This window comes from Entelurus aequoreus, linkage group LG17 (genome assembly GCF_033978785.1).
Source record: "Entelurus aequoreus isolate RoL-2023_Sb linkage group LG17, RoL_Eaeq_v1.1, whole genome shotgun sequence".
NCBI classification, from domain to species: Eukaryota; Metazoa; Chordata; class Actinopteri; order Syngnathiformes; family Syngnathidae; genus Entelurus; species Entelurus aequoreus.
Window position 1 is genome coordinate 49,390,759 of NC_084747.1, and position 27,816 is coordinate 49,418,574.

At 39.1% G+C, this 27,816-nt stretch overlaps 2 protein-coding genes across 5 annotated transcripts in view; both read right to left on the reverse strand.

Moving 5' to 3' along the window:
* The window catches only part of pdlim5a (PDZ and LIM domain 5a), a 120,133-nt gene extending 115,844 nt beyond the window's left edge, over positions 1-4,289 (reverse strand). The window contains exons 1-2 of one of the 2 annotated variants that reach the window (XM_062025831.1): positions 4,229-4,273; positions 225-267 (exon numbers count right to left, since the gene is read on the reverse strand). The gene's annotated coding sequence lies outside the window, so the exon portion shown is untranslated. Of the gene's footprint in view, positions 1-224; positions 268-4,228 lie in introns of both variants that reach the window. The other variant, XM_062025830.1, reaches the window with a different exon arrangement.
* Positions 4,290-5,416: 1,127 nt separating this feature from the next.
* Positions 5,417-27,816, reverse strand: part of opn4xb (opsin 4xb) — a 37,461-nt gene continuing 15,061 nt past the window's right edge. For 2 of the 3 annotated variants that reach the window (XM_062025837.1, XM_062025838.1), the window contains exons 2-9: positions 23,562-23,695; positions 23,286-23,489; positions 20,929-21,100; positions 20,681-20,842; positions 17,626-17,733; positions 13,951-14,122; positions 8,911-9,051; positions 5,417-8,766 (exon numbers count right to left, since the gene is read on the reverse strand). In XM_062025837.1, the coding sequence (XP_061881821.1) occupies positions 8,392-8,766; positions 8,911-9,051; positions 13,951-14,122; positions 17,626-17,733; positions 20,681-20,842; positions 20,929-21,100; positions 23,286-23,489; positions 23,562-23,695 (1,468 nt within the window). In that variant the 3' untranslated portion in view covers positions 5,417-8,391. The remainder of the gene's footprint in view (positions 8,767-8,910; positions 9,052-13,950; positions 14,123-17,625; positions 17,734-20,680; positions 20,843-20,928; positions 21,101-23,285; positions 23,490-23,561; positions 23,696-27,816) is intronic. The other variant, XM_062025839.1, reaches the window with a different exon arrangement.

A 27,816-nucleotide genomic window follows, 5' to 3' on the forward strand; every position in this document is an offset into this window, starting at 1 on the left:
CCCAGCCCCGATGATTGTCAATCCGAGGGAGGATAAACCCAAATGAAATCTGGCCAGGCAGAGACAGGGAGGCACAGGTGCACACACACACACACACACACACACACACACACAACGCAGAATGTGGTTGTAATTGCATAATGCTTGTGAGCAGCCAGGCGCATACTGTATTTCAAATGCCAAGTGTAACATTTTCTCAGGCAAATTTCGACAAAACAAGTCACCCTTTCATTTTGGAACGTTGTTGTTGGTTTCCCTTTCCACCTCCTATTCAAAATAAATCAGTCGGTGTCAGGCGCGCACATTCATTGCAAAGCATCACATTTTTTCGCAACCAGACTCATTTTCCAATGCGGATAACCACATAAAGCTTAGACACTGAGAAATGCTCGCAAAAAATCTTATCAATGTTGATCAACAATATTGAGACGATGGAAAATTCACGAGACAGCTTCAGGAATGTTTTTACAACACGAAAATAATCAAAAATAAGCATTTTGGTCAATCGAATGTATGTGCCAATCCACAGTGGCTTTTTACAACTGCTTAACTAGAGATGGCTATTTTTTAATAATACAGTAGAACTTCTTTCGATTGAGAATTCCAAAGATTTGGCACAAATATGCTTCAAATATCCCACAAAACATTTGAGTCTGAAAAGTGTTTGTGTGATTTCTGCCTACATCAGTTTGGAAAGCGTCAACGGATTAACTTTACTTTTGCAGGTTTTGCTTTTTCTTAGACTTGTTTCACTTCAATAGAAAGAACAGCCTCAACAAGGGGAAGAAGAAGAAGAATCTGCACATGAAGGGATGAAGACTCACATTCAACGACCTCCATTGTTTTTACATTTTGCATGTGACAAATGAGAATGATTAAAAAGTGTGGGGTCATCTATCTGCAGTCTTGTGTCATTTAAGTTAAAGGGGAACTGCGTTTTTTGGAATTTTGCCTATCGTTAACAATCCCTACGTAAGACAAGAACACATATGTTTTTCTTTTTTTAATGCATTCTAACTAAACAATAAATGTAAACAAAAGTCAGCTTACAATGTAGCTCCATTCTGCCAATAAAACATTAACAAATTTTACTCTTGATCAGGAGCTTTCATTTAAAGCCCATATTAACAACTCGGTCTCTAAGCTTACGGTGAAGCTTGGTTTCTTTTTTAGGAAAAAAAACTGCTTCTCTATTAAAGTCAGAAAGACATTGGTGACAGCAACTATCTTGCCCGTAATTGATTATGGAGACGTGCTTTATTTTAGTGCTTCATCTAAATGCCTCCAGTCCTTGGATACTGTTTTTCACTCAGCACTAAGATTTGTTACTGGCTGTCGTAGTCTCACCCACCACTGTCAACTGTATATGAAGTCAGACTTATCTTCATTAAGTGCACGCAAATACCGTACGTTTCGGACTATAAGTCGCTCCGGAGTAAAAGTCGCACCGGACGAAAATGCATAATAAAGAAGGAAAAAAACATATATAAGTCGCACACATAAGTTGCATTTTTTGGGGAAATTTATTTGATAAAACCCAACAACCAAGAATAGACATTTGAAAGGCAATTTAAAATAAATAAAGAATAGTGAACAACAGGCTGAATAAGTGTACATTATATGACGCATAAATAACCAACTGAGAACGTGCCTGGTATGTTAACGTAACATATTATGGTAAGAGTCATTCAAATAACTATAACATATAGAACATGCTATACGTTTACCAAACAATCTGTCACTCCTAATCTCTAAATCCGATGAAATCTTATACGTCTAGTCCAGTGGTTCTTAACCATGTTGGAGGTACCGAACCCCACCAGTCTCATATGCGCATTCACCGAACCCTTCTTTAGTGAAAAATATATATATATATTTTTTTTCAAATTCAAGACAAAGTTATATGTTTTTTTTACCGGTGCATGAACATCACCTTGTTCAAAGAACAAAACCAACACAGTGCATGAAGTCACAACAAATTACACACCTGCAAATCAGTGTGACTTCTGCTGTTGCCGTATCCATAATACGCCGATAGGGAGAAGTTTTTATTTACACGATGAGTCGGGTGTGTCTCGCCCTCCGCGGCGGAGGGTCCGCCGAACCCCTGAGGCCGACTCACCGAACCCCTAGGGTTCGATCGAACCCAGGTTAAGAACCACTGGTCTAGTCTCTTACGTGAATGAGCTAAATAATATTATTTGATATTTTACGCTAATGTGTTAATAATTTCACACATAAGTCGCTCCTGAGTATAAGTCGCACCCCCGGCCAAACTATGAAAAAAACTGCGACTTATAGTCCGAAAAATACGGTACACACATTGGCTGACTATCATTTATAAGGCTCTTTTAGGTTTAATGCCTGCATACTTGTGTACTTTGTTACAAAGAAAAAGCAGCTCTTATGCATTACGCTCTAACAATTTGTATGTTTTAACTGTTCCCCATGTACGGACTGAATTTGGCAAAAGAGCTTTTGGCATTGCTGCCCCTATGGCATTGAATGCATTGCAGACGAAACTGAAACTCACTGAACTACTTCCATTTGGAGCCTTCCGTTCTGTCCTGAGGGACAGACAGCGAGAGACGTTTGCACAGTGCCTTTATTGTTTTACAGTTCTCTTTTATGTATTTTAAAATGTATGTCTTAACGTATTTACTTTTTTGAAACTGCTCTGTGACATGTGCTGTTGACCTCTTGGCCAGGTCACCCTTGTGAAAGAGATCTTGATCTCAACGGGTTTCTTATCTGGTTAAATAAAGGTTCTATCCAAACACCTCCATCAACGTTGTACCGTATTTTTCGGACTATAAGTCGCAGTTTTTTTCATAGTTTGGCCGGGGGTGCGACTTATACTCAGGAGCGACTTATGTGTGAAATTATCAACACATTACCGTCAAATATCAAATAATATTATTTAGCTCATTCACGTAAGAGACTAGACGTTTAAGATTTCATGGGATTTAGCGATTAGGAGTGACAGATTGTTTGGTAAACGTATAGCATGTTCTATATGTTATAGTTATTTGAATGACTCTTACCATAATATGTTACGTTAACATACCAGGCACGTTCTCATTGTTGGTTATTTATGCGTCATATAACGTATACTTATTCAGCCTGTTGTTCACTATTCTTTATTTATTTTAAATTGCCTTTCAAATGTATATTCTTGGTGTTGGCTTTTATCAAATAAATTTCCCGAAAAAATGCGACTTATACTCCAGTGCGTTTTATATATGTTTTTTCCCTTCTTTACTATGCATTTTCGGCCGGTGCGACTTATACTCTGGAGCGACTTATACTCCGAAAAATACGGTACATACACACTGCAATATGTATTGTAGTGACAGGCACATTCATAATAATATCATCACGCATCATAAGGTTCGCTTTTTTCTTCGACAACATCGCTGATTACTACTCACTGCAGACTTCACGAGAGACAACAAAACATAATTAAACATCACTTACTGTACAATGTCTGCTGCCACTGGGATACCGACAGTTCGGATGTTTGTACATTCCTGTTTAGATGAAGAATGACTTCATCGAAAAAAGGGGTTGGATAAATGCGCATATCTGTTCTTTTTCGCCATTTTCGGGTCTAAGTGGGCTGTCAAAGTGTCCCAACTTCTCAGTTTATGTACACATTACTTTACTATCAAAATTAGAGGCATGATTTATGATCTAGGACAGGGGTGCCCACACTTTTTCTGCAGGTTTTATCTTGTTCAGAAAAAAATGCACTACAACCATGAGTGTGTGTGTGTGTGTGTGTGTGTGTGTGTGTGTGTGTGTGTGTGTGTGTGTGTGTGTGTGTGTGTGTGTGTGTGTGTGTGTGTGTGTGTGTGTGTGTGTGTGTGTGTGTGTGTGTGTGTGTGTGTGTGTGAGCTTTAGCATCACCATCCAGGTCTCTGGGGGGGCAAAATCCTAGCATCTGCTCCCTTCAGCCCCCACTGACCTGACATCAATAAAACCCTCACTTGTTATACACACTTTTGACACCACGATGACATGTAACACACACCAGTACACACGTTACAAACACTAATGTTACATGCGATTAGCATCATTGCAACAAAACAAACAGCTAGCTTAAAAAACACACCAGCTTTACCGGAAGTGAATAAATAGCCAATAAATATATAACCACAGTTAAAAGACAACTAATTCCAATATGATTTAATTATGTCTACATTGTGTTGTTGTTTTTTTCACTTACGTTGTGGTGACTTTTTAAGCAGATATGCCTTTTTGGATGCGAAAGGTCGCGCCATTGTCGAATGACGTCACAAACTCGGAAGAAGTTTAAAAATAAAAGCCTGAGGAAATAAAAAAAAAGTGTGTTAGTTAGCAGTCAGCGTAATTACATTTTTGTTTCATACCAATATTTTTGATACAGCTACATTTAATGTTATGGATTCCATTGCCTATAAATAGCTGAATTATTTAGTATTAAATAGCTGTATTTTATTATTTAGTCACATAAACACCTGAGTTAACGTTTTAAAAGCTATGTCTGGTTACCTACTTCCACCTAATGGCTGGCTGCTGTCATAACATGTTAGAAGCAGGATCAGTGGAAGACCTCACTGCAGCTCTTTTGGGGATGCACATGGTTTATAAAAGACTCAAGAGCATCCAGGGCAGTGGTTCTTAACCTTGTTGGAGGTACCGAACCCCACCAGTTTCATATGCGCATTCACCGAACCCTTCTTTAGTGAAAAATAAAAATAAAAAATTTCAAATTCAAGACAAAGTTATATGTTTTTGGCAACACTTTAGTATGGGGAACATATTCTAAGTAACAAAGACTTAATTTAGAGTTATTTGGACAATAGGGGAACATATTCTAGGTAATAAAGACTTAATTTAGAGTTATTTGGTTAGGGTTAGGATCAGGGTTAGAGAGTTAGGGTTATAATAAGGCCATGCCAAATAAGGCATTAATATGTACTTAATAATGACTAGTTAAGAGCCAATATGTTACTAATTTGCATGTTAATAAGCAACTAATTAATGGTGAATATGTTCCCCATACTAAAGTGTTACCATGTTTTTTTACTGGTGCATAAAATGAACCGTGCATGAACATCACCTTGTTCAAAGAACAAAACCAACACAGTGCATAAACTCACAACAAATTACACACCTGCAAACCAGTCAGCTGTTGCCGTATCCGTAATACGCCGATAGGGAGAAGTTTGTATTTACACGATGAGTCGGGGGTGTTTTGACCTCCGCCGAACCCCTGAGGCCGACTCACCAAACCCCTAGGGTTCGATCAAACCCAGGTTAAGAACCACTGATCCAGAGCAAAGCCTAAACATCATCTGTGTTTGGTCTCAAGAAAGGGTTCAACACTTCTGTGTGTGCTTAAGCAATGAAGCAAAAACAAGATTTAAAAAAAGTCAATATAACGCAATTTTATTTTTTACTGCATATAAAAAAAGGGGTTTATGGGGAGTTTGTGTACAGCATTCACAGAACGGGCACAACATTAGAAGACATCACAAATACAATTAAATTAATTTCAGTCCCAATAACCTACTAATGACTGTCTATCGGAAAAAGTTCCAAAATTGGCAAAAATAGCGATAACAACAATACCGTATATTTCACATGTTCAGCACATTTTATCAAAACAATCCAAATTCCCTGGATGGAAATTCAGTGTCAAAAGCCTCAAGAATAGAGCGAAGCAATCCAGTCTTTTATATAGAGTGCTGTGCCAAAGTCTTTGCAGGGAAAATCCATTGCAAAGTTCAGTATTGATGACTTGTTTATTGACCATTTTCACCTGGAATGTGGTGTGTATCCTGACGGGCACGCAAAGACGCCTTAAGAATCCATGCTGTAAAATATACATAAAGTTAGTCTTTTTTTTTTTACCATTTTCATGTAATTTTGGTAATTTTTACATGTTGTACTTTAACAAACTCCTCCTTGAGTACTGATTCGAGCTGGTTCACATGAAATGGACCAATGGTCGAAGCTTAATTGCAACATTTTTAAAGTGCTTTATAAATAAAGTATGGTATGGTATGGTATTATATGGTATGGTATGGCATGGTACGGTATAGTATGGTAGGGTATGGTATGGCATTGCATGGCATGGTATGGTATGGTATGGTATGGTATGGTATGGTATGGAATAGTATGGTATTATAAGGTATGGTATTATATGGCATGGCATGGTATGGTAGGGTGGTATGGCATTGCATGGCATGGTATGGTATGGTATGGAATGGTATGGTATTATATAGTATGGTATGGTACATCTGGGTGGCCAAGTTTGGTCTTTTGCCCAAAAACACAAAACACATAGTCAAGCTTCACATGGTCAGACCTTAACCATACTTCTTGTGCATAGTGAAGGTGTTCTGCAGAAGAGAGACATTTTCTAATACATCCCAGCGCTACCTAGTGACGACCAGAAGTGAGTCAATCATACATTCACAGTTTCATTCCAGGAGCTCTAATGAGAACTTCAAACGGTTCATCGGTGCTAGAGGTTTTGATTGCTAGTGTAGCACTTCACATAAATCAGGTTCGTGCCACTGGCGCTCTGCAATTGTCTCACATTTGTACAGGTCGTACTTAAACAAATTCCTCTTTGAACGCTGATCCGATTGATGTTAAATTTGACGCTAAATTGTGAAGCTTTTGAGGTTTTGTTGATAAATTTTAAAGGCCTACTGAAACCCACTACTACCGACAACGCAGTCTGATAGTTTATCTATCAATGATGAAATCTTAACATTGCAACACATGCCAATACGGCCGGGTCAACTTATAAAGTGCAATTTTAAATTTCCCGCTAAACTTCCGGTTGAAAACGTCTATGATGACGTATGCGCGTGACGTCAATCGTTGAAACGGAAGTATTGGTACCCCATTGAATCCAATACAAAAAAGCTCTGTTTTCATCTCAAAATTCCACAGTATTCTGGACATCTGTGTTGGTGAATCTTTTGCAATTTGTTTAATGAACAAAGAAGACTGCAAAGAAGAAAGTTGTAGGTGGGATCGGTGTATTAGCGGCTGGCTGCAGCAACACAACCAGGAGGACTTTGACTTGGATAGCAGACGCGCTATCCGACGCTAGCCGCCGACCGCATCGATGATCGGGTGAAGTCCTTCGTCGCTCCGTCGATCGCTGGAACGCAGGTGAGCACGGGTGTTGATGAGCAGATGAGGGCTGGCTGGCGTAGGTGGATAGCTAATGTTTTTAGCATAGCTCTGTGAGGTCCCGTAGCTAAGTTAGCTTCAATGGCGTCGTTAGCAACAGCATTGTTAAGCTTCGCCAGGCTGGAAAGAATTAACCGTGTAGTTACATGTCCATGGTTTAATAGTATTGTTGATTTTCTGTCTATCCTTCCAGTCAGGGATTTATTTCTTTTGTTTCTATCTGCATTTAAGCCCGATGCTATCACGTTAGCTCCGTAGCTAAAGAGCTTCGCCGATGTATTGTCGTGGAGATAAAAGTCACTGTGAATGTCCATTTCGCGTTCTCGACTCTCATTTTCAAGAGGATATAATATCCGAGGTGGTTTAAAATACAAATCCGTGATCCACAATAGAAAAAGGAGAAAGTGTGGAATCCAATGAACCCTTGTACCTAAGTTACGGTCAGAGCGAAAAAAGATACGTCCTGCACTGCACTGTAGTCCTTCACTCTCACTTTCCTCATCCACGAATCTTTCATCCTCGCTCAAATTAATGGGGTAATCGTCGCTTTCTCGGTCCGAATCTCTCTCGCTGCATTGTAAACAATGGGAAAATGTGAGGAGTCCTTCCTCCGGTGACGTCACGCTACTTCCTGTATAGGCAAGGCTTTTTTTTTATCAGCGACCAAAAGTTGCGACCTTTATCGTCGTTGTTCTCTACTAAATCCTTTCAGCAAAAATATGGCAATATCGCGAAATGATCAAGTATGACACATAGAATGGATCTGCTATCCCCGTTTGAATAAAAAAATGTCATTTCAGTAGGCCTTTAAAGGGCTTCATAATTGAAGTAGGGATGGTATGGCATTGGTACATCTGGGTGGACTTGTTCATGTTTGAAGGGGTTTTGCAGAAGAGAGATACGTGCCACTTTTTCCTAACACATCCCAGAGCCACCTCGCGACGACTAGATGTTCACAATCTCATTTCAGGGAAGGTAGTGAGACATTCAAACGGTTCATCAGGGCTTGAAGTTTTGATTCACATAGCTGAGTTTCATGCCATAGGATGTAGTCTGTGTTGCCAAAGTCAGCTGCAGTAGGCTCCAGTCTGTGATTGGATAGAGGTCTTGAGAGAAAGGGTAGGGGCGTGTTGAAGTGTGTGACATGAGGAGGGGAAAAGAGCTTTATGGGGTCAAATCGAGTCCATGGACAGGTCAGGATAGCAGCTCCACCGCCTCCAAGACCTCTGATGAGAAGTTGAGGCTGACAAAAACATTGTTCTCCATCACCTCGTCCAGGCAGAGGCTGTCCTGCTGCACCAGTCTGCTTTCAGACGTGGGACTGATGACGACAATGCGAGGGACTCCGTGTTGCGTCTGCGACTCGGCAGCTGGGACACTTCCAACGCTAAGGGAGTCGGCCGAGTTGCTCTTGAGGCCGGGAAGGGCGTCCCGCCCTGAGTTCCTAAGGGTCAGACTGCAACTCCGCCTCCTGGTAAGAACTAGTAGGGGGAGAGTGGCGCTGGTGAGAGTGCTAGAAACCAGTTCATGCTCACAGCTGCTGGATGAATCACTCACGGTACATGGATGCTGGCGGTGACAACAAGCACAAAAGCGCACAAAAACAAAAGACAGACAGAAAATATATGGTGATGAGACCCAAATCATCATCAAATACATTTATGGTAAACAAGTACATGCGTGGATGAACATTTTAATGCTATGGCCTCTTACTTTGCCCATTTTGTGGGTGGTCCTCCGCTGTGATTGCATCCTGCAGGAATTGCCTCTGCTGGGCTGGTGGTAGGACGACACGCTCCGGAAGGAATCACCGCACCTCCCGCCTAAAGGCTCCATTTCCACGTCCCTCAGTACCTGCAGGAGGTAATACAAGCAGTGTGAGTGCAGCATGGGAATCCAGTCTACAACTGATAGTCCTGATCAGGGTCATCTATCCCAGTTTATTGATTGTTCAATTCCAGTCAGCTATGTAAACAACAGGAGTTGTTTACATAGCTCCTTGCCAAGGGTCAGAGGTTGAAAATGTTTTCTCCATGCGGTATTAAGACGAAGGATGGAATTTAAGTTGCCATCAAGTAGAATTGCAATTCAACTCGAAGGAAGTAAAAGTGAAATTCCACAAAATTCCAATTGATGGTGTAAATCCAGAGTCATGCTACACAGTAGTGGTTGTCAAACTTTTACCAACAAGTACCACCACAGAAAACATCATACTGACCAACATTGAAATACAGTAGCATGGTAGACCCAAGTATTCATTACAAAAAGACAGATGTTTTATTTAACAAGTATATTGACTATTTTTGGCCACTGTAACATTACCATACTTGCCAACCTTGAGCCCTCCGAATTCGGGAGATGGGGTGTATATTGTAGCGTCCCGCAAGAGTTAGTGCTGCAAGGGATTCTGGGTATTTGTTCTGTTGTGTTACGGTGCGGATGTTCTCCCGAAACGTGTTTGTCATTCTTGTTTGGTTCACAGTGTGGCGCATATTTTTAACAGTGTTAAATTTGTTTATACGGTCACCCTCAGTGTGACCTGTATGGCTGTGGATTAAGTATGCCTTGCAATCACTTATGTGTGTTAAAAAGCCGCATATATTATATGACTTGGCCGGTACGCTGTTTGTATGTAGGAAAAGCGGACGCTATAGGCAGTGCCTTTAAGGCACGCCCCCAATATTGTTGTACGGGTGGAAATCGGGAGAAATTTGGGAGAATGGTTGCTCCGGGAGATTTTCGGGAGGTGCACTGAAATTCGGGAGTCTCCCGGGAAAATCGGGAGGGTTGGCAAGTATGAACATTACACACAGTTTGAACAGTAACACTGTGTTTGAAGATTTAATTAAGTGATTCTTTGGCGTACCACTAGATGTAGCTACAGCTACAGTTTGAGAATCCGTGCTTTACAGCATCCAAATGTGACTGTTTTGCATATTTCATAGACCACATGCACAGTGATCCCTCGCCACTTTGCGCTTTAAATATTACACTTCACTACATCGCATATTTTTGGGGGGTATATATATTTTCAAGCATATTCTAAAAAAAATTTAGACCACAATTAAACATTTTTAGGCATAACAATGGCTGAATAAACTATCAAACTATAAAATATCAATATTACGGTAGTGTTAGCCACGAGAAGAGACCAACTCAATCAGTGGCATGGCCACTGATTGGCTCAGCCTCAAGCAATAGTACTATATTCAATTAAATGAGTAAATACCTGTAGACGGGTATTTACTGTCTAGAGGTCCCTCATAAAGACTATAAAAACGGGACCCATTAGCTCCCTGCTTGACACTCAGCCTCAAGGGTTGGAATTGGGGGTTAAATCACCAAAAATGATTCCCGGGCGCGGCCACCACTGCTGCTCACTGCTCCCCTCACCTCCCAGGGGGGTGATCAAGGGTGATGGGTCAAATGCAGAGAATAATTTCGCCACACCGAGTGTGTGTGTGGCAATCATTGGTACTTTAACTTTAACTTGTAATGTTGAACAACGCATTTAGAAGGTAGTTAACATGTTTTCTATGCTCTAATTGTAAAAATATTAGATTTATAACTACTCATTTTAAAATAACAGAAATTAATTTACTGCCGTCATTTTTGGGGCCAATTAACAGCGATAAACAAGGGATTAGTGTACAACTTTTGAATTGTAGAAAACGGTGGAAAAATGCTTAATTTTTCAGAATGCTTTACTACAGGGGTCACCAACCTTTTTGAAACCAAGAGCTACTTCTTGGGTACTGATTAATGCGAAGGGCTACCAGTTTGATACACACTTAAATAAATTGCCAGAAATAGCCAATTTGCTCAATTTACCTTTAACTCTATGTTATTATTAATAATTAACGATATTTACACTTAATTGAACGGTTTAAAAGAGGAGAAAACATGAAAAAAATGACAATTAAATTTTGAAACATAGTTTATCTTCAATTTCGACTCTTTAAACTTCAAAATTCAACCGAAAAAAATAAGAAAAAAACTAGCTAATTCGATTCTTTTTGAAAAAATTAAAAAATAATTTATGGAACATCATTAGTAATTTTTCCTGATTAAGATTCATTTTAGAATTTTGATGACATGTTTTGAACAGGTTAAAATCCAATCTACACTTTGTTAGAATATATAACAAAATGGACCAAGCTATATTTCTAACAAAGACAAATCATTATTTCTTCTAGATTTTCCAGAACAAAAATTTTCAAAGAAATTCAAAAGACTTTGAAATAAGGTTTAAATATCATTCTACAGATTTTCTAGATTTGCCAACATATTTTTTTTGAATTTTAATCATAATAAGTTTGAAGAAATATTTCACAAATATTCTTTGTCGAAAAAACAGAAGCTAAAATGAAAAATTAAATTAAAATGTATTTATTATTTTTTACAATAAAAAAAAAAAAAATGACTTGAACATTGATTTGAATTGTCAGGAAAGAAGAGGAAGGAATTTAACAGGTAAAAAGGTATATGTGTTTAAAAATCCTAAAATCATTTTTAAGGTTGTATTTTTTCTCTAAAATTGTCTTTCTGAAAGTTATAAGAAGCAAAGTAAAAAAAATTAATGAATTTATTTAAACAAAAGAAAACCAAGTCTTTAAAATATTTTCTTGGATTTTCAAATTCTATTTGAGTTTTGTCTCTCTTAGAATTAAAAATGTCAGGCAAAGCGAGACCAGCTTGTTAGTAAATAAATAAAATTTAAAAAATAGAGGCAGCTCACTGGTAAGTGCTGCTATTTGAGCTATTTTTAGAACAGGCCAGCGGGCTACTCATCTGGTCCTTACGGGCTACTTGGTGCCCGTGAGTACCGCGTTGGTGACCCCTGCTTTACTATATTCAACGATTCAAAACCTTTGTTAAGTGACACATTCTTTGTTTTACTCGGCTGGAAATAATTTCTCTGAAATGCAAATGATTTAACTCCCTTTCCTGTAATTCCAATTCAACTTCCTGTTGCCCGAGAGGGACAAATGGTACAAAATGCATGGATATTATTCTTGGACAAAATCTAAATGGGCTACTGAGCTCTAGGTGGAGAGCTTCACTTTTACTGATAAAACATTTTTAAACCATTCAAATGTCTTTATAAGCTGTCCAAAATTTTTAACAGTCGTTTTTACTTTGTTGTTGTCTGCTGTTATGGTGTCTTTTTTATTGCTATGAAAACAAATAACAACAATAACAATGAATCTTTGAACATCTAACCTTTTGTGTTTAGGCTGTTTACAATTAATGTACACTATATTGCCAAAAGTATTTGGCCACCTGCCTTGACTCACATATGAACTTGAAGTGCCATCCCATTCCTAACCCATAGGGTTCGATATGATGTCGGTCCACCTTTTGCAGCTATTACAGCTTCAACTCTTCTGGGAAGGCTGTCCACAAGGTTGTGGAGTGTGTTCATAGGAATTTTCTAGGGATGTCCGATAATGGCTTTTTTGCCGATATCCGATATTGTACAACTCTTAATTACCGATACCGATATAAACCGATACCGATATAAACCGATACCCTTATATACAATCGTGGAATTAACACATTATTATGCCTAATTTGGACAACCAGGTATGGTGACGATAAGGTCCTTTTTTTTAAAAAAATTAATGAAATAAAATAAGATAAATAAATTACAAACATTTTCTTGAATAAAAAAGAAAGTAAAACAATATAAAAACAGTTACATAGAAACTAGTAATTAATGAAAATGAGTAAAATTAACTGTTAAAAGTTAGTACTATTAGTGGACCAGCAGCACACACAATCATGTGTGCTTACGGACTGTATCCCTTGCAGACTGTATTGATATATATTGATATATAATGTAGGAACCAGAATATTAATAACAGAAAAAAACAACCCTTTTGTGTGAATGAGTGTAAATGGGGGAGGGAAGTTTTTTGGGTTAGTGCACTAATTGTAAGTGTATCTTGTGTTTTTTATGTTGATTTAATAAAAAACAAAAAAACAAAACGATACCGATAACTAAAAAAAACGATACCGATAATTTCCAGTATTACATTTTAAAGCATTTATCGGCCGATATTATCGGACATCTCTAGAATTTTCCACCATTCTTCCAAAAGTGCATCGGTGAGGTCACACACTGATGTTGGTGGAGAAGGCCTGGCTCTCAGTCTCCGTTCTAATTCATCCCAAAAGGTGTTCCATCGGGTTCGGGTCAGGACTCTGTGCAGGCCAGTCAAGTTCATCCACACCAGACTCTGTCATCCATGTCTTTATGGACCTTGCTTTGTGCACTAGTGCACAGTCATGTTGGAAGAGGGAAAAAAAACTGTTCCCACAAGGTTGGGAACAAGGTTAGAAACAGTCTCCATGCCTAAGTGCTTGATTTTATACACGTATGGCCTGGCCAAGTGATTAGGACACCTGATTCTGATCATTTGGATGGGTGGCCAAATACTTTTGGCAATATAGTGTATGTCTGCTCTTGAACATGTCTGTGCTGAAAATGACATTTTGTTGTACTTGTGCAATGACGAAAAAGTGTCCTTCCTTCCATCCTATATAAAAAAAAATATATTACAAGGATCCTTCTGTGCCCATCGCAAATGTCAAGGCTTTGGTCCATGTAGAAAAGAACAGAAATTTGCGGGGGCACAACGCTGCGGGGCGACCAATCACTCCCTTGCTTCTCTGAAGCGTAAACTAAAAAACTCCCTTACCGGACTTTCGGAAAAAGATTGAATTTGCGTATTTGCTCTGTTTATTTACCCTGTCAGTGAGTTTCGAGGACCTGCTAATAAAGTGAGTCCTGGACGCTGTGGACTGGCGACTGATGATAGAGTCCCTGAAGGAGGACTCGCTGATGGAGGAGGAGGCGCAATCCTTCCGAGGGACGGGGGACAGAAACCACAAGCAGGGAAACTTTTCTGCCAGCGTCATCCTGGACACAACAAATGAGCAAATTACAGTATGTAAGACGACAAATCGTGGTATAATAAAGCCACACTGCAAAAACTGAAATCTAAGTAAGATTAGATATCTCAAATAAGGGTGATATTTGCTTATTTTCTGTCTGACAAGATAATTCTTCTCACTAAGCAGATTTTATGTTAGAGTGTTTTACTTGTTTTAAGGGTTTTGGTCCTAAATGATCTCAGTAAGATATCACAGCTTGTTGCTGAGATGTTATGACCTATATTGAGTAAAACATGCTTGAAACTAGAATATCAACTGTTGCAAAGCTGTGTCATCAACACTCACAAGTATAAAACTACTTTTTTAAAGTAATACTTTCTTATTTCAAGCATGGAAAAAAAAAATCATGACTTTGACGCAATTGTGTCTCATTATTAAAACAGATGACAGCCAAATGGACTTTGCTGTTTTATTTTCAATGAAACAATAGAAAACACGTACTCATATAGTAGTACAGTTGGCACAGTACAGTAAACTGACAGTTAATATTCAAACATTTAACATGGGACATTTCTAACCATTTTGAACAGAAATAGTCCATGCACATTCAGATAAATTCTTCAAAATTACAATTAAAAACATTTTGGTCAGGGTTCCGGGCTGGATATATGCGCACTAATTGACTGAAAGAGCACACACTTGACACGATGATGTCATGTTGTCGATGGGAAAATGCACTTTTAGATAATATGATTTGCCTGAGCGGCTAGGAGACCCCGAGAGTAACAAGCGGTTGCCTTGTTGAATTTCCATTAAGAACAATAAATTAGTTTTTAGTATAAGTAAATGGTATGCAGAGCGCATATCATTATGTCAAGATAATGGCACTAGCATTTAATTAATTTAAGAATATTTTTCAACATATTGAGCAAAAAGTTCTTTTTTTTTTTTTTTCTACCAAGAAAAGTGCACTTGTTATTAGTGAGAATATACTTATTTTAAGGTATTTTTGGGTTCATTGAGGTTAGCTAATTAGGGACCAAATGTCCCTTTGGGACAGAGGACCCTATTGAATTTGTAAGGTTTTATTATTACTATTATTATTCCGCTGCCTCTTTGAGCTGTAATTTGACCCCCTTAACATGCTTCAAAACTCACCATATTTGACACACACATCAGGACTGGCAAAAATTGCGATCTAATAAAAAACAAACCCCAAAACTCAAAATTGCGCTCCAGTGCCCCCTAGGAAAAAACACAGACAAAACTGCTTGTAACTTCCGGTAGGAATGTTGTAGAAACATGAAACAAATACCTCTATGTAGGTCTGACTTAGACCTAGATTTCATACATTAACTTCTTTCATCAAAAATCAACAGGAAGTTGGCAATTCCCCCTTCAAAACAAAACTTTAGTAAAAACAGTCACTTTTGCCTCTTTGAGCTGTAATTTGACCCCCTTAACATGCTTCCAAACTCACCAAACTGGACACACACATCAGGACTGGCAAAAATTGCGATCTAATAAAAAACCCAACCCCAAAACTCAAAATTGTGCTCTAGGCCCCCTAGGAAGAAAACACAGACACAACTGCTCCTAGGAAGAAAACTCAGACAAAACTGCCTGTAACTTCCAGTAGGAATGTTGTAGAGACATGAAACAAAAAGTTCTATGTAGGTCCCACTTAGACCTACATTTCATACACTGACAACCCCCAGCAAAAATCAACAGGAAGTTTGCAATTCCCCTTCAAAACAAAAGTTATTATTCTTATACCGCCGCCTCGTTGAGCTGTAATTTGACCCCCTTAACATGCTTCAAAACTCACCATATTTGACACACACATCAGGACTGGCGAAAAGTGCGATTTAATCAAAAAAACTAGCTCCAAAACTCAAAAATGCGCTCTAGCAGGAAGAAAACAGACAAAACTGCCTGTAACTTCCAGTGGGAATGTCGTAGCGACATGAAACAAAAACCTCTATGTACTGTAGGTCTCTCTTAGACCTAGATTTCATACAGTGACATTCTTCCACTAAAATCAACAGGAAGTTGGCTATTCCCCCTTCGAAACAAAAGTTTTGTAAAAACAGTCACTTTTGCCTCTTTGAGCTGTAATTTGACCCACTTAACATGTTTCAAAACTCACCAAACTGGACACACACACATCAGGACTGGCGAAAATTGCGATATAATAAAAAAAGCAAACCCCAAAACTCAAAATTGCGCTCTAGCGCCCCCTAGGAATAAAACACAGACAAAACTGCTCCTAGGAAGAAAACTCAGACAAAACTGCCTGTAACTTCCAGTAGGAATGTTGTAGAGACATGAAACAAAAAGCTCTATGTAGGTCTCATTTAGACCTACATTTCATACACTGACAACCCCCAGCAAAAATCAACAGGAAGTTTGCAATTCCCCTTCAAAAGAAAAGTTGTTATTATTCTTATACCGCCGCCTCGTTGAGCTGTAATTTGACCCCCTTAACATGCTTCAAAACTCACCATATTTGACACACACATCAGGACTGGCAAAAAGTGCGATTTAATCAAAAAAACTAGCCCCAAAACTCAAAAATTCGCTCTAGCAGGAAGAAAACAGACAAAACTGCCTGTAACTTCCAGGAGGAATGTCGTAGCGACATGAAACAAAAACCTCTATGTACTGTAGGTCTCACTTAGACCTAGATTTCATACAGTGACATTCTCCCACTAAAATCAACAAGAAGTTGGCTATTCCCCCTTCAAAACAAAAGTTTTGTAAATACAGTCACTTTTGCATCTTTGAGCTGTAATTTGACCCCCTTAACATGCTTCAAAACTCACCAAACTGGACACACACATCAGGACTGGCAAAAATTGCGATCTAATAAAAAACCCAACCCCAAAACTCAAAATTGTGCTCTAGGGCCCCCTAGGAAGAAAACACAGACAAAACTGCTCCTAGGAAGAAGACACAGACAAAACTGCCTGTAACTTCCAGTATGAATGTCTTAGAGACATGAAACAAAAACCTCTATGTAGGTCTCACTTAGACCTACATTTCATATATTGACAACCCCCAGCAAAAATAAACAGGAGGTTTGCAATTCCCCCTTCAAAACAAAAGTTTTGTAAAAACCGGTCACCTTTTTTCAAACTTTATCTCCTCTGAGCGCGTTTGTCGTGCCGGCTTCAAACTAGCACAGGAGAGAGATTGAACCCTTCTGATTAAAAGTTGACCAAAGAGTTTTAATTACTGCTCCGGTTTGGATTTTATGTGCCGTCAAAGTCGGTCCGGTCCATCGCTGCGTGCAGCTTTAATTTTACTTGTTTTGGAAAGTCTTGACAACCCAAATGTTCTTGTTCTATTGGCAGATAATTTTGCTTAGTACAAGTAAAATACCCCTTATTTTTGTTTTGTTTTTACTTGTTTTTGAACACTGACTTTTTGCAGTGCATCATGTGCATTCTCTGCTTTAACACATGATTTGTTATATTCACCCTCACTCGTTGAGGACACACACTGACAGGTGGCTGCATTGATTACCTGTATTTATTGTGAATGATGGCATAGATGAATGGATTGTAGATAGCGGAGGCTTTTGCGATGATTGCAGGTACAGCTTTGGAGTACGGCGATAAGATGTTCGCATGCCTGGATGAGACAGAGTGATAACATCAGATTAAATCCTGTCCTTTCCATTGTAGATTTGCAAAGATTATGTGCATCTAAATGTCCTATGGGGCGGACCTCCAAAAGCTGACTCTGGCTCAAAGTTGCCTTGATCTCTTGATGTTTCGTTACATAATCGAGGGGTCACGTGGGTTCAAGGATTAGCCAAAGTGTGGCATCTGTGCGTTGGCGCGTGTGCGGACGCTTCCTTCCCTCCTTTCAATGATCAGAAAACAGATACTACCAAATATATCTGAACACCTACGTTTGCGCATTTCCACCCATTTTGTTTACACGCTGTGAAAGGTTGTATAAACAACTTCGCCATCTGCTCCTGGATGTCAATTGTCCCGGGATTCTCAGCCTAGATATTGCGTAACAACATATTTTGGGATCATTTGGAGCTTTTCCCAAACATTAAATTCCTGTTCACGAAGCAAACGCAGTTGCAAGCCGATCCAAACCTGGTAGGTATTACAAACCCCGTTTGCATATGAGTTGGGAAATTGTGTTAGATGTAAATATAAACGGAATACAATGATTTGCAAATCCTTTTCAACCCATATTCAATTGAATGCACTACAAAGACAAGATATTTGACGTTCAAACTCACAAACTTTATTTTTTTTTTGCAAATAATAATTAACTTAGAATTTCATGGCTGCAACACGTGCCAAAGTAGTTGGGAAAGGGCATGTTCACCACTGTGTTACATGGCCTTTCCTTTTAACAACACTCAGTAAACGTTTGGGAACTGAGGAAACTAATTGTTGGGAATTATTTCCCATTCTTGTTTTATGTAGAGCTTCAGTCGTTCAACATTCCGGGGTCTCCGCTGTCGTATTTTAGGCTTCATAATGCGCCGCACATTTTCGATGGGAGACAGGTCTGGACTGCAGGCGGGCCAGGAAAGTACCCACACTCTTTTTTTACGAAGCCACGTTGTTGTAACACGTGCTGAATGTGGCTTGGCATTGTCTTGCTGAAATAAGCAGGGGCGTCCATGATAACGTTGCTTGGAAGGCTACATATGTTGCTCCAAAACCTGTATGTACCTTTCAGCATTAATGGTGCCTTCACAGATGTGTAAGTTACCCATGCCTTGGGCACTAATACACCCCCATACCATCACAGATGCTGGCTTTTGAACTTTGCGCCTAGAACAATCCGGGTGGTTCTTTTCCTCTTTGTTCCGGAGGACACGACGTCCACAGTTTCCAGAAACAATTTCAAATGTGGACTTGTCAGACCAAAGAACACTTTTCCATTTTGCATCAGTCCATCTTAGATGAGCTCGGGCCCAGCGAAGCCGGTGGCTTTTCCGGGTGTTGTTGATAAATTCAGTATGTTGTAAAAAAACTGAAACTTTTACTGGGATTTTATTATAGAAACAAGTCTTCCTTTCTTTTACTGTGAAACAGAAATTGGTGGAAACAACCTTTTTACCTGTTATTGACTATGGAGATGTGTTACATACATGAATGCTACTGCTGGTTGTCTCCACAAGCTGGATAGTGTGTACCACGGGGCACTGAGATTCATCACCAACTGCGCTCCCCTTACTCACCATTGCGTATTATACTCAATGGTTAACTGGACATCTTTATGTGCTCCATGCCTCAATCATTGGTATGTTTTCATCTACAAAACCATTCTGGGTATCACTCCATCTTATCTGTCTTGTCTTTTAACAAAGCAACAAGGAAGTCACAATCTTCGTTCAATGAATGTTCTGCAATTTGTCGTCCCCAAAGTAAGAACTGAACTGGGCAAGAAAGCATTTAGGTTTTCAGCACCGAAGGCTTGGAATAACCTACAATTGAATATTAAATTTCAAACCCGTGTTACATTGAATGAGTTTAAAGCTTCTGTGAAAGGACTGCAGTCTACCTTGTCTGTATGCACATGTGTTATGTGAGCATGTTTAAATGTTGTAAATGTGATGTTTTATGTGTTGTTTACTGTTTTGTAATGTAACCTTGCAGCTGCCCTCTTGGCCAGGTCTCCCTTGGAAAAGAGATCCTTGATCTCAATGGGATTTTTTACCTGGTTAAATAAAAGCTAAAAAAAAATTAAAAAAATAAAATAAAAAATAAATAAATGGTTTTGCTTTGCATAGTAGAGTTTTAACTTGCACTTTCAGATGTAGCGACGAACTGTAGTTACTGACACTGGTTCTCTGAAGTGTTCCTGAGCCCATGTGGTGATAACCTTTACACACTGATGTCGCTTTTTGATGCAGTACCTCCTGAGGGATCCAAGGTCACGGGCATTTAATGTTACGTGCAGTGATTTCTCCAGATTCTCTGAACCTTTTGACGATATTAAGGACCTTAAATGGTGAAATCCCTAAAGTCCTTGCAATAGCTCGTTGACAAATGTTGCATTTCATGGAAGCTGCTTTTATACCCAATCATGGCACCCACCTGTTCCCAATTACCCCGTTCACCTGTGGGATTTTCCAAATAAGTGTTTTATGAGCATACCTCAACTTTCTCAGCCTTTTTTGCCATTTGTGCCAGCTTTTTTGAAACATGTTGCAGGCATCAAATTCCAAATGAGCTAATATTTGCAAAAAAATGAAGTTTTCCAGTTCGAACGTTAAATATCTTGTCTTTGCAGTCTATTCAATTGAATATAGATTGAAAAGGATTTGCAAGTCATTGTATTCTGTTTTTATTTACAATTTACACAACGTGCCAACTTCACTGGTTTTGGGGTAAGTAAATAAACGTAAATAAAAATTTGCTTACAGCGAAGCCAATGGGAGCTCCATTATTCCACCCGTAACATAACACACTGTATGTAAATAAAACATTTTGCTGTGTGAAAAAAACAACTTGTATGCATCTCAAGGTTGAAAAATGATTTAAAATGATAATAAAAGGCATTATAGTTACTCCAAGAACAGTATAGAACCGAATCTTACCCAGACCAGGAAATCAGCGTGACGCAAGCGTACGGCGACCACGAGAGGACATAAACCACAATGACCACAAAGGCGATTTTGGCCAGCTTCCACTCGCTCCTGATGGATTTCTGCTGGATTAATGTGGATTTCCTCACTTGGGTCCCAAGTCTCTCGACCTCCCTGACAACGGTGCAAAAAGAAAGTTAAAGCCTGTTGTTAATAAAAAAAAAACACCAAAGCAGGTGCTCCCTACTCGTCCTCCTCACCTGCTAGTTCTCCTGACAGCAAGAAACATGAAGAGGTAGCAGTAGAAAATGATCAAGAGCGGGATGAAGAAGACAAACCAGCACAGCATCATGGTGTAGCTTCTGTTGGCCAACGTGTACGTGACGTAGTCCCATGTGCACGATGTCATCAGGCCCTCGGGGATGTAAGAGCCTAAAATAAAATGACAGAATAATATAACGTTACATACAGAATGTAAATGGGCCCCATGCAGCGATAAGTTCCTAACGTTTCCTCTTATCTTTCTTCCTAAGTGATCTCCTTAGAGGAGTCCATTCAAATTCATGACGTGTTCTTAAACGGCCAGATTCTTACCACCTGCTGTTCTTAAATTGCTTAACGCCAAATGGTTAGCGCGTGCGTGTCTATCATAATTTGCATATAAACAAGCCCTTATTTCCCCAATATGCATATGTAAACACCCTTAATTCCGTTATTTGCATAGGTAAACGCCCTTCATTACCTATATAATGGCACAATTCCGGCGGAAAAGCCGAACATCAGACACACGGCGAAAACCCAAACAGATTACAGAAGAAAAATTCGTATTATCCCGCGGGGGGTATACATAATGTCCAAAACGTAAGTTTAAGAAAGGGGGGACAGCTGAGGTAGCCCCGAAGAGGAAGTAAAACTGGTCGAGTTCAGAAATGGAGGTTCTCCTGCAGGAAGTGGAGGAAAACAAAGTAGTGATCCTCAGCAGTGCAAACTCGGGGTTTAAGGGCACATATAAAGCTAAGACCTGGGGCACTATAACCGATGCAGTAAACACGGTTTTAAGCGGCGAGGTCCGCACAGCTGAGGACGATAAAGAGAAATGGTGTGTGTGTGTGTGTGTGTGTGTGTGTGTGTGTGTGTGTGTGTGTGTGCGTGTGTGTGTGCGTATTATGAAATGTCTATATATTGATAATTTTGCTATATGTCTGTCTGTCTGTCTTATTTATGTCTATCTATCTATATATATATATATATATATATATATATATATATATATATATATATATATATATATATATATATATATATATATATATATATATATATATTAGGGATGTCCGATAATGGCTTTTTGCCGATATCCGATATTCTGATATTGTCCAATTCTTTAATTACCGATACCGATATCAACCGATACCGATATCAACCGATATATACAGTCGTGGAATTAACACATTATTATGCCTAATTTGGACAACCAGGTATGGTGAAGATAAGGTTCTTTTTAAAAAAAATTATAAAATAAAACAAGATAAATAAATTAAAAACATTATCTTTAATAAAAAAGAAAGTAAAACAATATAAAAACAGCTACATAGAAACAAGTAATTAATGAAAATGAGTAAAATTAACTGTTAAAAGGTTAGTACTATTAGTGGACCAGCGGCACGCACAATCATGTGTGCTTACGGACTGTATCCCTTGCAGACTGTATTGATATATATTGATATATAATGTAGGAACCAGAATATTAATAACAGAAAGAAACAACCCTTTTGTGTGAATGAGTGTGAATGAGTGTAAATTGGGGAGGGAGGTTTTTTGGGTTGGTGCACTAATTGTAAGTGTATCTTGTGTTTTTTATGTTGATTTAATAAAAAAATTATAATAAAAAAAATCAATAAAAAAAACACAAAAAAAACAAAAAAAAACGATACCCATGATAAAAAAAACAATACCGATAATTTCGGATATTACATTTTAACGCATTTATCGGCCGATATTATCGGACATCTCTAATATATATATATACATATATGTATATATATCTATGTGTGTGTTTGGGGGCGGGGGGGCCTGCGGACCTGCAGCGAAGCGGGGTTTGCCAGGACCGGCTTCGAAATCAGCGACAGGTGCGTAGATGGCCCACCTGGGCGCGTTTATCTAATCACCTGTCGCTCTGTTAAAGGCAGCAGCCGGGAAGGATAAGGGTGGTTGGAGTGGAGCACAAGCGAGAGCGAGAGACAACGACAACAAGATCCTATGGCTGAAAAGCACACAAACGGACGTTTATTGAAAATAAAACATTGTTCAGAACCATTAACGAAGCTGTCCTGTCGGTATTTGGTGGTCCGAAGAACCCGGGGGCGCAAGACCTCCACACTAAGATATTAGTGTAACATTAGACAATAGAAGTAAGGGAACTTGTCACACTTAAGAACAAATAGGCCACCCTAAGAGTGCTCTGGATCTGCTTTTGTTCTTACCTACGCACAAATCCCAGCTAAGAAAACATTGGTGAACACCAAAATCTCCTTAAAAACTCCGTAAGTGGGCCTAAGAACAAAATTTGTTCTTAAGAACGGTTGCTGAATGGGGCCCAACGTTCCTTACAACTTACTCCATCCCACAAGAGGAGCCAGACTCCAGGCCAGCGAGTACAGCCAGACGGTGATGATGGCCAGCGTGGTCCTTCGCTTGGAGCTCCAATGGATGGCCCGCAGCGGCTTGGTGATCACCAGGTAGCGGTCGATGGAGATGGCGAGGAGGTTTATCATGGACGTGATGCCGAACAAGGCGCCGCAGAACGCATACATCTTACAGCCTGTAGGGGGAAAAACAAAACAAAAGGAAATTGAACGCGTCGAACATTTGACTTCATGGAGAAAAGATTTACCCATTTCTCCAAAGACCCATTCTTTGTAGAGGCAGTTGATGAAGAAGATGGGCGACTGCGTGAAGGCCATGAGGAAGTCACTGACAGCCAGGTTCATGATGAAGTAGTTGGGCAGGTTACGGAGCTTTTTGTTGCTGGGCACAAACACAAGGGAAGGTTTAGTGGACACAAACAGTGACGTGCAGTCACTGGAGGCAGGTGAGGCGGGGCCTGACGTGCCATAATGGAAAGAAAAAAAATGTAAAAAGAAAAACAATTAATTAAATTGTTATATGTATCCAGTGATTATACTATAAAGTTATTTTCCATTTAACTTCACCAGTTTTAGATTATTTTTATTCAAAATCGCTGAATTTTCACATTTGCCGTTCAAATACTGAGAAGAGACTTGCGGTGAGTCACCAGCCAGTTGAGCCTCACCATGGATTGCGCAATGCCTCGCCTAACTGCTGGCCTGCTGTGCAGTGAGACCGTATTGCTATATGAACTATATTATACATTTCCATAGTTTAGTTAGCTGAGGCATATAATGTACAGTGTATTTTGTCAACAATTGTTTGTGTGTAAGTATTTCTTGTGCTGAGCAATCATAAAACGGCTGCGAAGACACACTGGCTGAGGCTCGCAGTAATCCCGCCTCATGGTGGTAGAGGGCGCTAGTGATCCCAGAGATCATTTCTGCGACTACTCGGCTGCAGAATAAATGACAACAAGCAGCAACAGTTAGCGATCGTTTATTTGTTCCTCTCGCCTGGACTTTTAACATGGAGGATTACTTATATAAAATAAAACAGTTTTCTAAACTGGACTTTCAATCGAAGCAGGAGGAAATAATTCAAGGAAGATCTCCATCGAGACAGAGAGACTTTTAAAACTGAAGAAAGATAAGGAAGACTTCTATAAACAAGTTATCGATGCTTTTGTTCAGAAGGAGCAGCGCATGGACTTCATTTATAAGTAAAGGTAAGACCATAAGAAAGTTTTTTTTATTAAATGTGCTTTTTTGTGTGCTACAGTTTGTATGTGTAAAGTTAAAGTTAAGTCAAAGTACCAATGATTGTCACACACACACTAGGTGTGGTGAAATTTGTCCTCTGCATTTGACCCATCACCTTGAACACCCTCTGGGAGGTGAGGGGAGCAGTGGGCAGCAGCGGCGCCGCGCCCGGGAATCATTTTTGGTGATTTAACCCCCAATTCCAACCCTTGATGCTGAGTACCAAGCAGGGAAGAATGCTGGTATGAGCTTTTAAACATAACCCGTTAACTGCTGCCAATCAAATGGTGAATATAATACTCTTTAGGGTTCATATGTTTGTAAATCTGACTGTGATGAAGTCAGTGCCTCACCAGCCATGAACCTCACCGCACGTCACTGGACACAAAGTACACCTCATTTGGACTGTATCTCGCACACAGATAACGATTGTGATACACACATGTTCACACTTTACACACACACTAGGATTATCTCCAGATTTTTTTTCAAACCTTTTTATTTGTCTCAGATTTTAATTTGTAGTGCATGTCATTGTTGACTACTGTGATATGTGACTTTACCTGACTGTGGCAAAAATACATATTTGTAGTTTGCAGCATCATTGTTGAGCAGTTCTTGAAAAGATTACAGGATATTTTTACTTTCTCTTATGTCCTTACGTGTAGGCCCACTTCAAAGTAAACAATGACGATTGCTACGGATTTGCCAATATATGTTGTCAAGTTACGGTAATCATTCATCACATATGCTAAAAAGGTCGGGCAAAATGCCCCAAACATGTGATTTCTTATCGTAAAATAGTTGTTTTTTTTACAAATGTGTTTTGTATTTATCACTGCTCTGGGTAACTCACTCCAACAGTGTCTTATCATTTGAAGTCTGTGTGAGTGCACTGCAAAAAGTCAGTGTTCAAAAACAAGAAAAAACAAAACAAAAATTAGAGGTATTTCATTTGAACTAAGCAAAATTATCTGCCAATAGAACAAGAAAATTCGGCTTGTCAAGACTTTCCAAAACAAGTCAAATTAGCTAACCTCAATGAACCCAAAAATACCTTAAAATAAGTATATTCTCACTAATAACAAGTGCACTTTTCTTGGTAGGAAAAAAATGAGGCCTTTTTGCTCAATATGTTGAAAAATATTCTTAAATTAAGTAAATGCTAGTGCCATTATCTTGACATAATGATACGCGCTCGGCATCATGATTTTTCTTTTCATGCTTGAAGTAAGAAATTATTACTTTAAAAAAGTAGTTTTATACTTGTGAGTGTTAATGACACAGTTTTGCAACAGTTGATATTCTAGTTTCAAGCATGTTTTACTCAATATAGGTCATCAAATCTCAGCAACAAGCTGTAATATCTTACTGAGATCATTTAGGACCAAAACCCTTAAAACAAGTAAAACACTCTAACATAAAATCTGCTTAGTGAGAAGAATTATCTTATCAGACAGAAAATAAGCAAATATCACCCTTATTTGAGATATTTCATCTTACTTAGATTTCAGTTTTTGCAGTGTGAGATGACAATAAAACTGCATTTTTACAAATGCTTGCTTTTGTTTTGATGAATGGGCATACGTTTTGACCAAAGTGTGTCATTTTGGAAATAATCTAGGAATTAAGAAAATGGAATGTTGTGTTTGGAAACATGGGAAAATGCTTTAGAAAAAAGACACACAGTCAGTAAAATTGTGTATAAGCAAATGGAAAAAAACTGCAATACTGTAATAAAACCTGTTCGTGGGCCGTACGTTTGACAGCCCGGTATACACTGTACACTGTTTATTTAAAAGCGTATTATAATCAGTGTTGTGTCTAACGCGTTACAAAGTAACTTCCGTTATTTTTGGCGGTAAATAGTAATCTAACGCGTTATTTTTTATATTCAGTAACTCAGTTACCATTACTACATGATGCGTTACTGCGTTATTTTACGTTATTTTTTATGTAGTATCGGCTAAAAACTGAGAAGATCTGAGTGTGTTTTATTGGAGAGCTGCAGAAGAGGCGACGGAGATGTGGCGACAAGGAAGAGGCACGCTCTGTGTGTGTGTAGGTGTGTGTGTGGGAGGGGGCGTGTCTGTGTTTACTAACAAGACATCATGGCGAAGCCCGAAGCCGAGTTTCTTAACACGGAGATATTCTCACTACTTTTCTTTTGTCGACCACAAAGAAAATAACATTTTAGTTAAATGTAAGATTAAGATTAAAGATTAAAGTACCAATGATTGTCACACACACACTAGATGTGGTGAAATTTGTCCTCTGCATTTGACCCATCCCCTTGGGGAGCAGTGGGCAGTAGCGGTGCCGCGCCCGGGAATCATTTTGGTGATTTAACCCCCAACTCCAACCCTTGATGCTGAGTGCCAAGCAGGTTGTGTCTTGGATCAAAGATCCTATCCTAGCAATTCAAATCGGCTGAAACAGCTACAAAAGCAACATGCTTCGACGAAGCTAGTAAAGAGAGACACACTTCACCTCCTAAGCAACAGCGGCTGGATTTTAACGAGGCGCTGCTAGCCAGGACAACATTGATAGAGCCATTGCAGCGTGTGTGCTAGAACAGTGGTCCCCAACCACCGGGCCACGGCCCGGTACCGGTCCGCGGACCGAATGGTACCGGGCCGCACAAGAAATTAAAAAAAATAAAAATAAAAAAATTTAAAAAATTGTTTTTTTTTTGGGTTTTTTTAAATCAACATAAAAAACACAACACATACATTATATATCAATATAGATAAATACAGTCTGCAGGGATACAGTCTGTAAGCACACAAGATTGTATTTCTTTATGGAAAAAAAAAAAGAAAAAAAAAATCCCCCTCCCCCCTTCCCCCCACCGGTCCGCGGGACAAATTTTCAAGCGTTGTGTGCCACTGTGCTAGAAGATATGCAGGCTATTTCTACACTGGAGTCACCCACTTTCAGGCAGCTAATTAGCATGATACCGGGCGTCAAATGGCACCTGGACAGTGAGCTAAAGAAAACACTCCAAACTCTGCCTTTGCTCATCATTCAGCACTGAAGGTACACACACTCTGTCAATTCTCTTATATACTCTTTCATTCTAGACTTCTAGAGTGTTTGATTATCACATAACTCTAAAAGTATAGACCAGGGGTCGGCAACCCAAAATGTTGAAAGAGCCATATTGGACCAAAAAAACAAAAACAAATCTGTCTGGAGCCGCAAAAAATTAAAAGCCATATTACATGTGTCATGAGATATACATTTAATTAAGAGGAC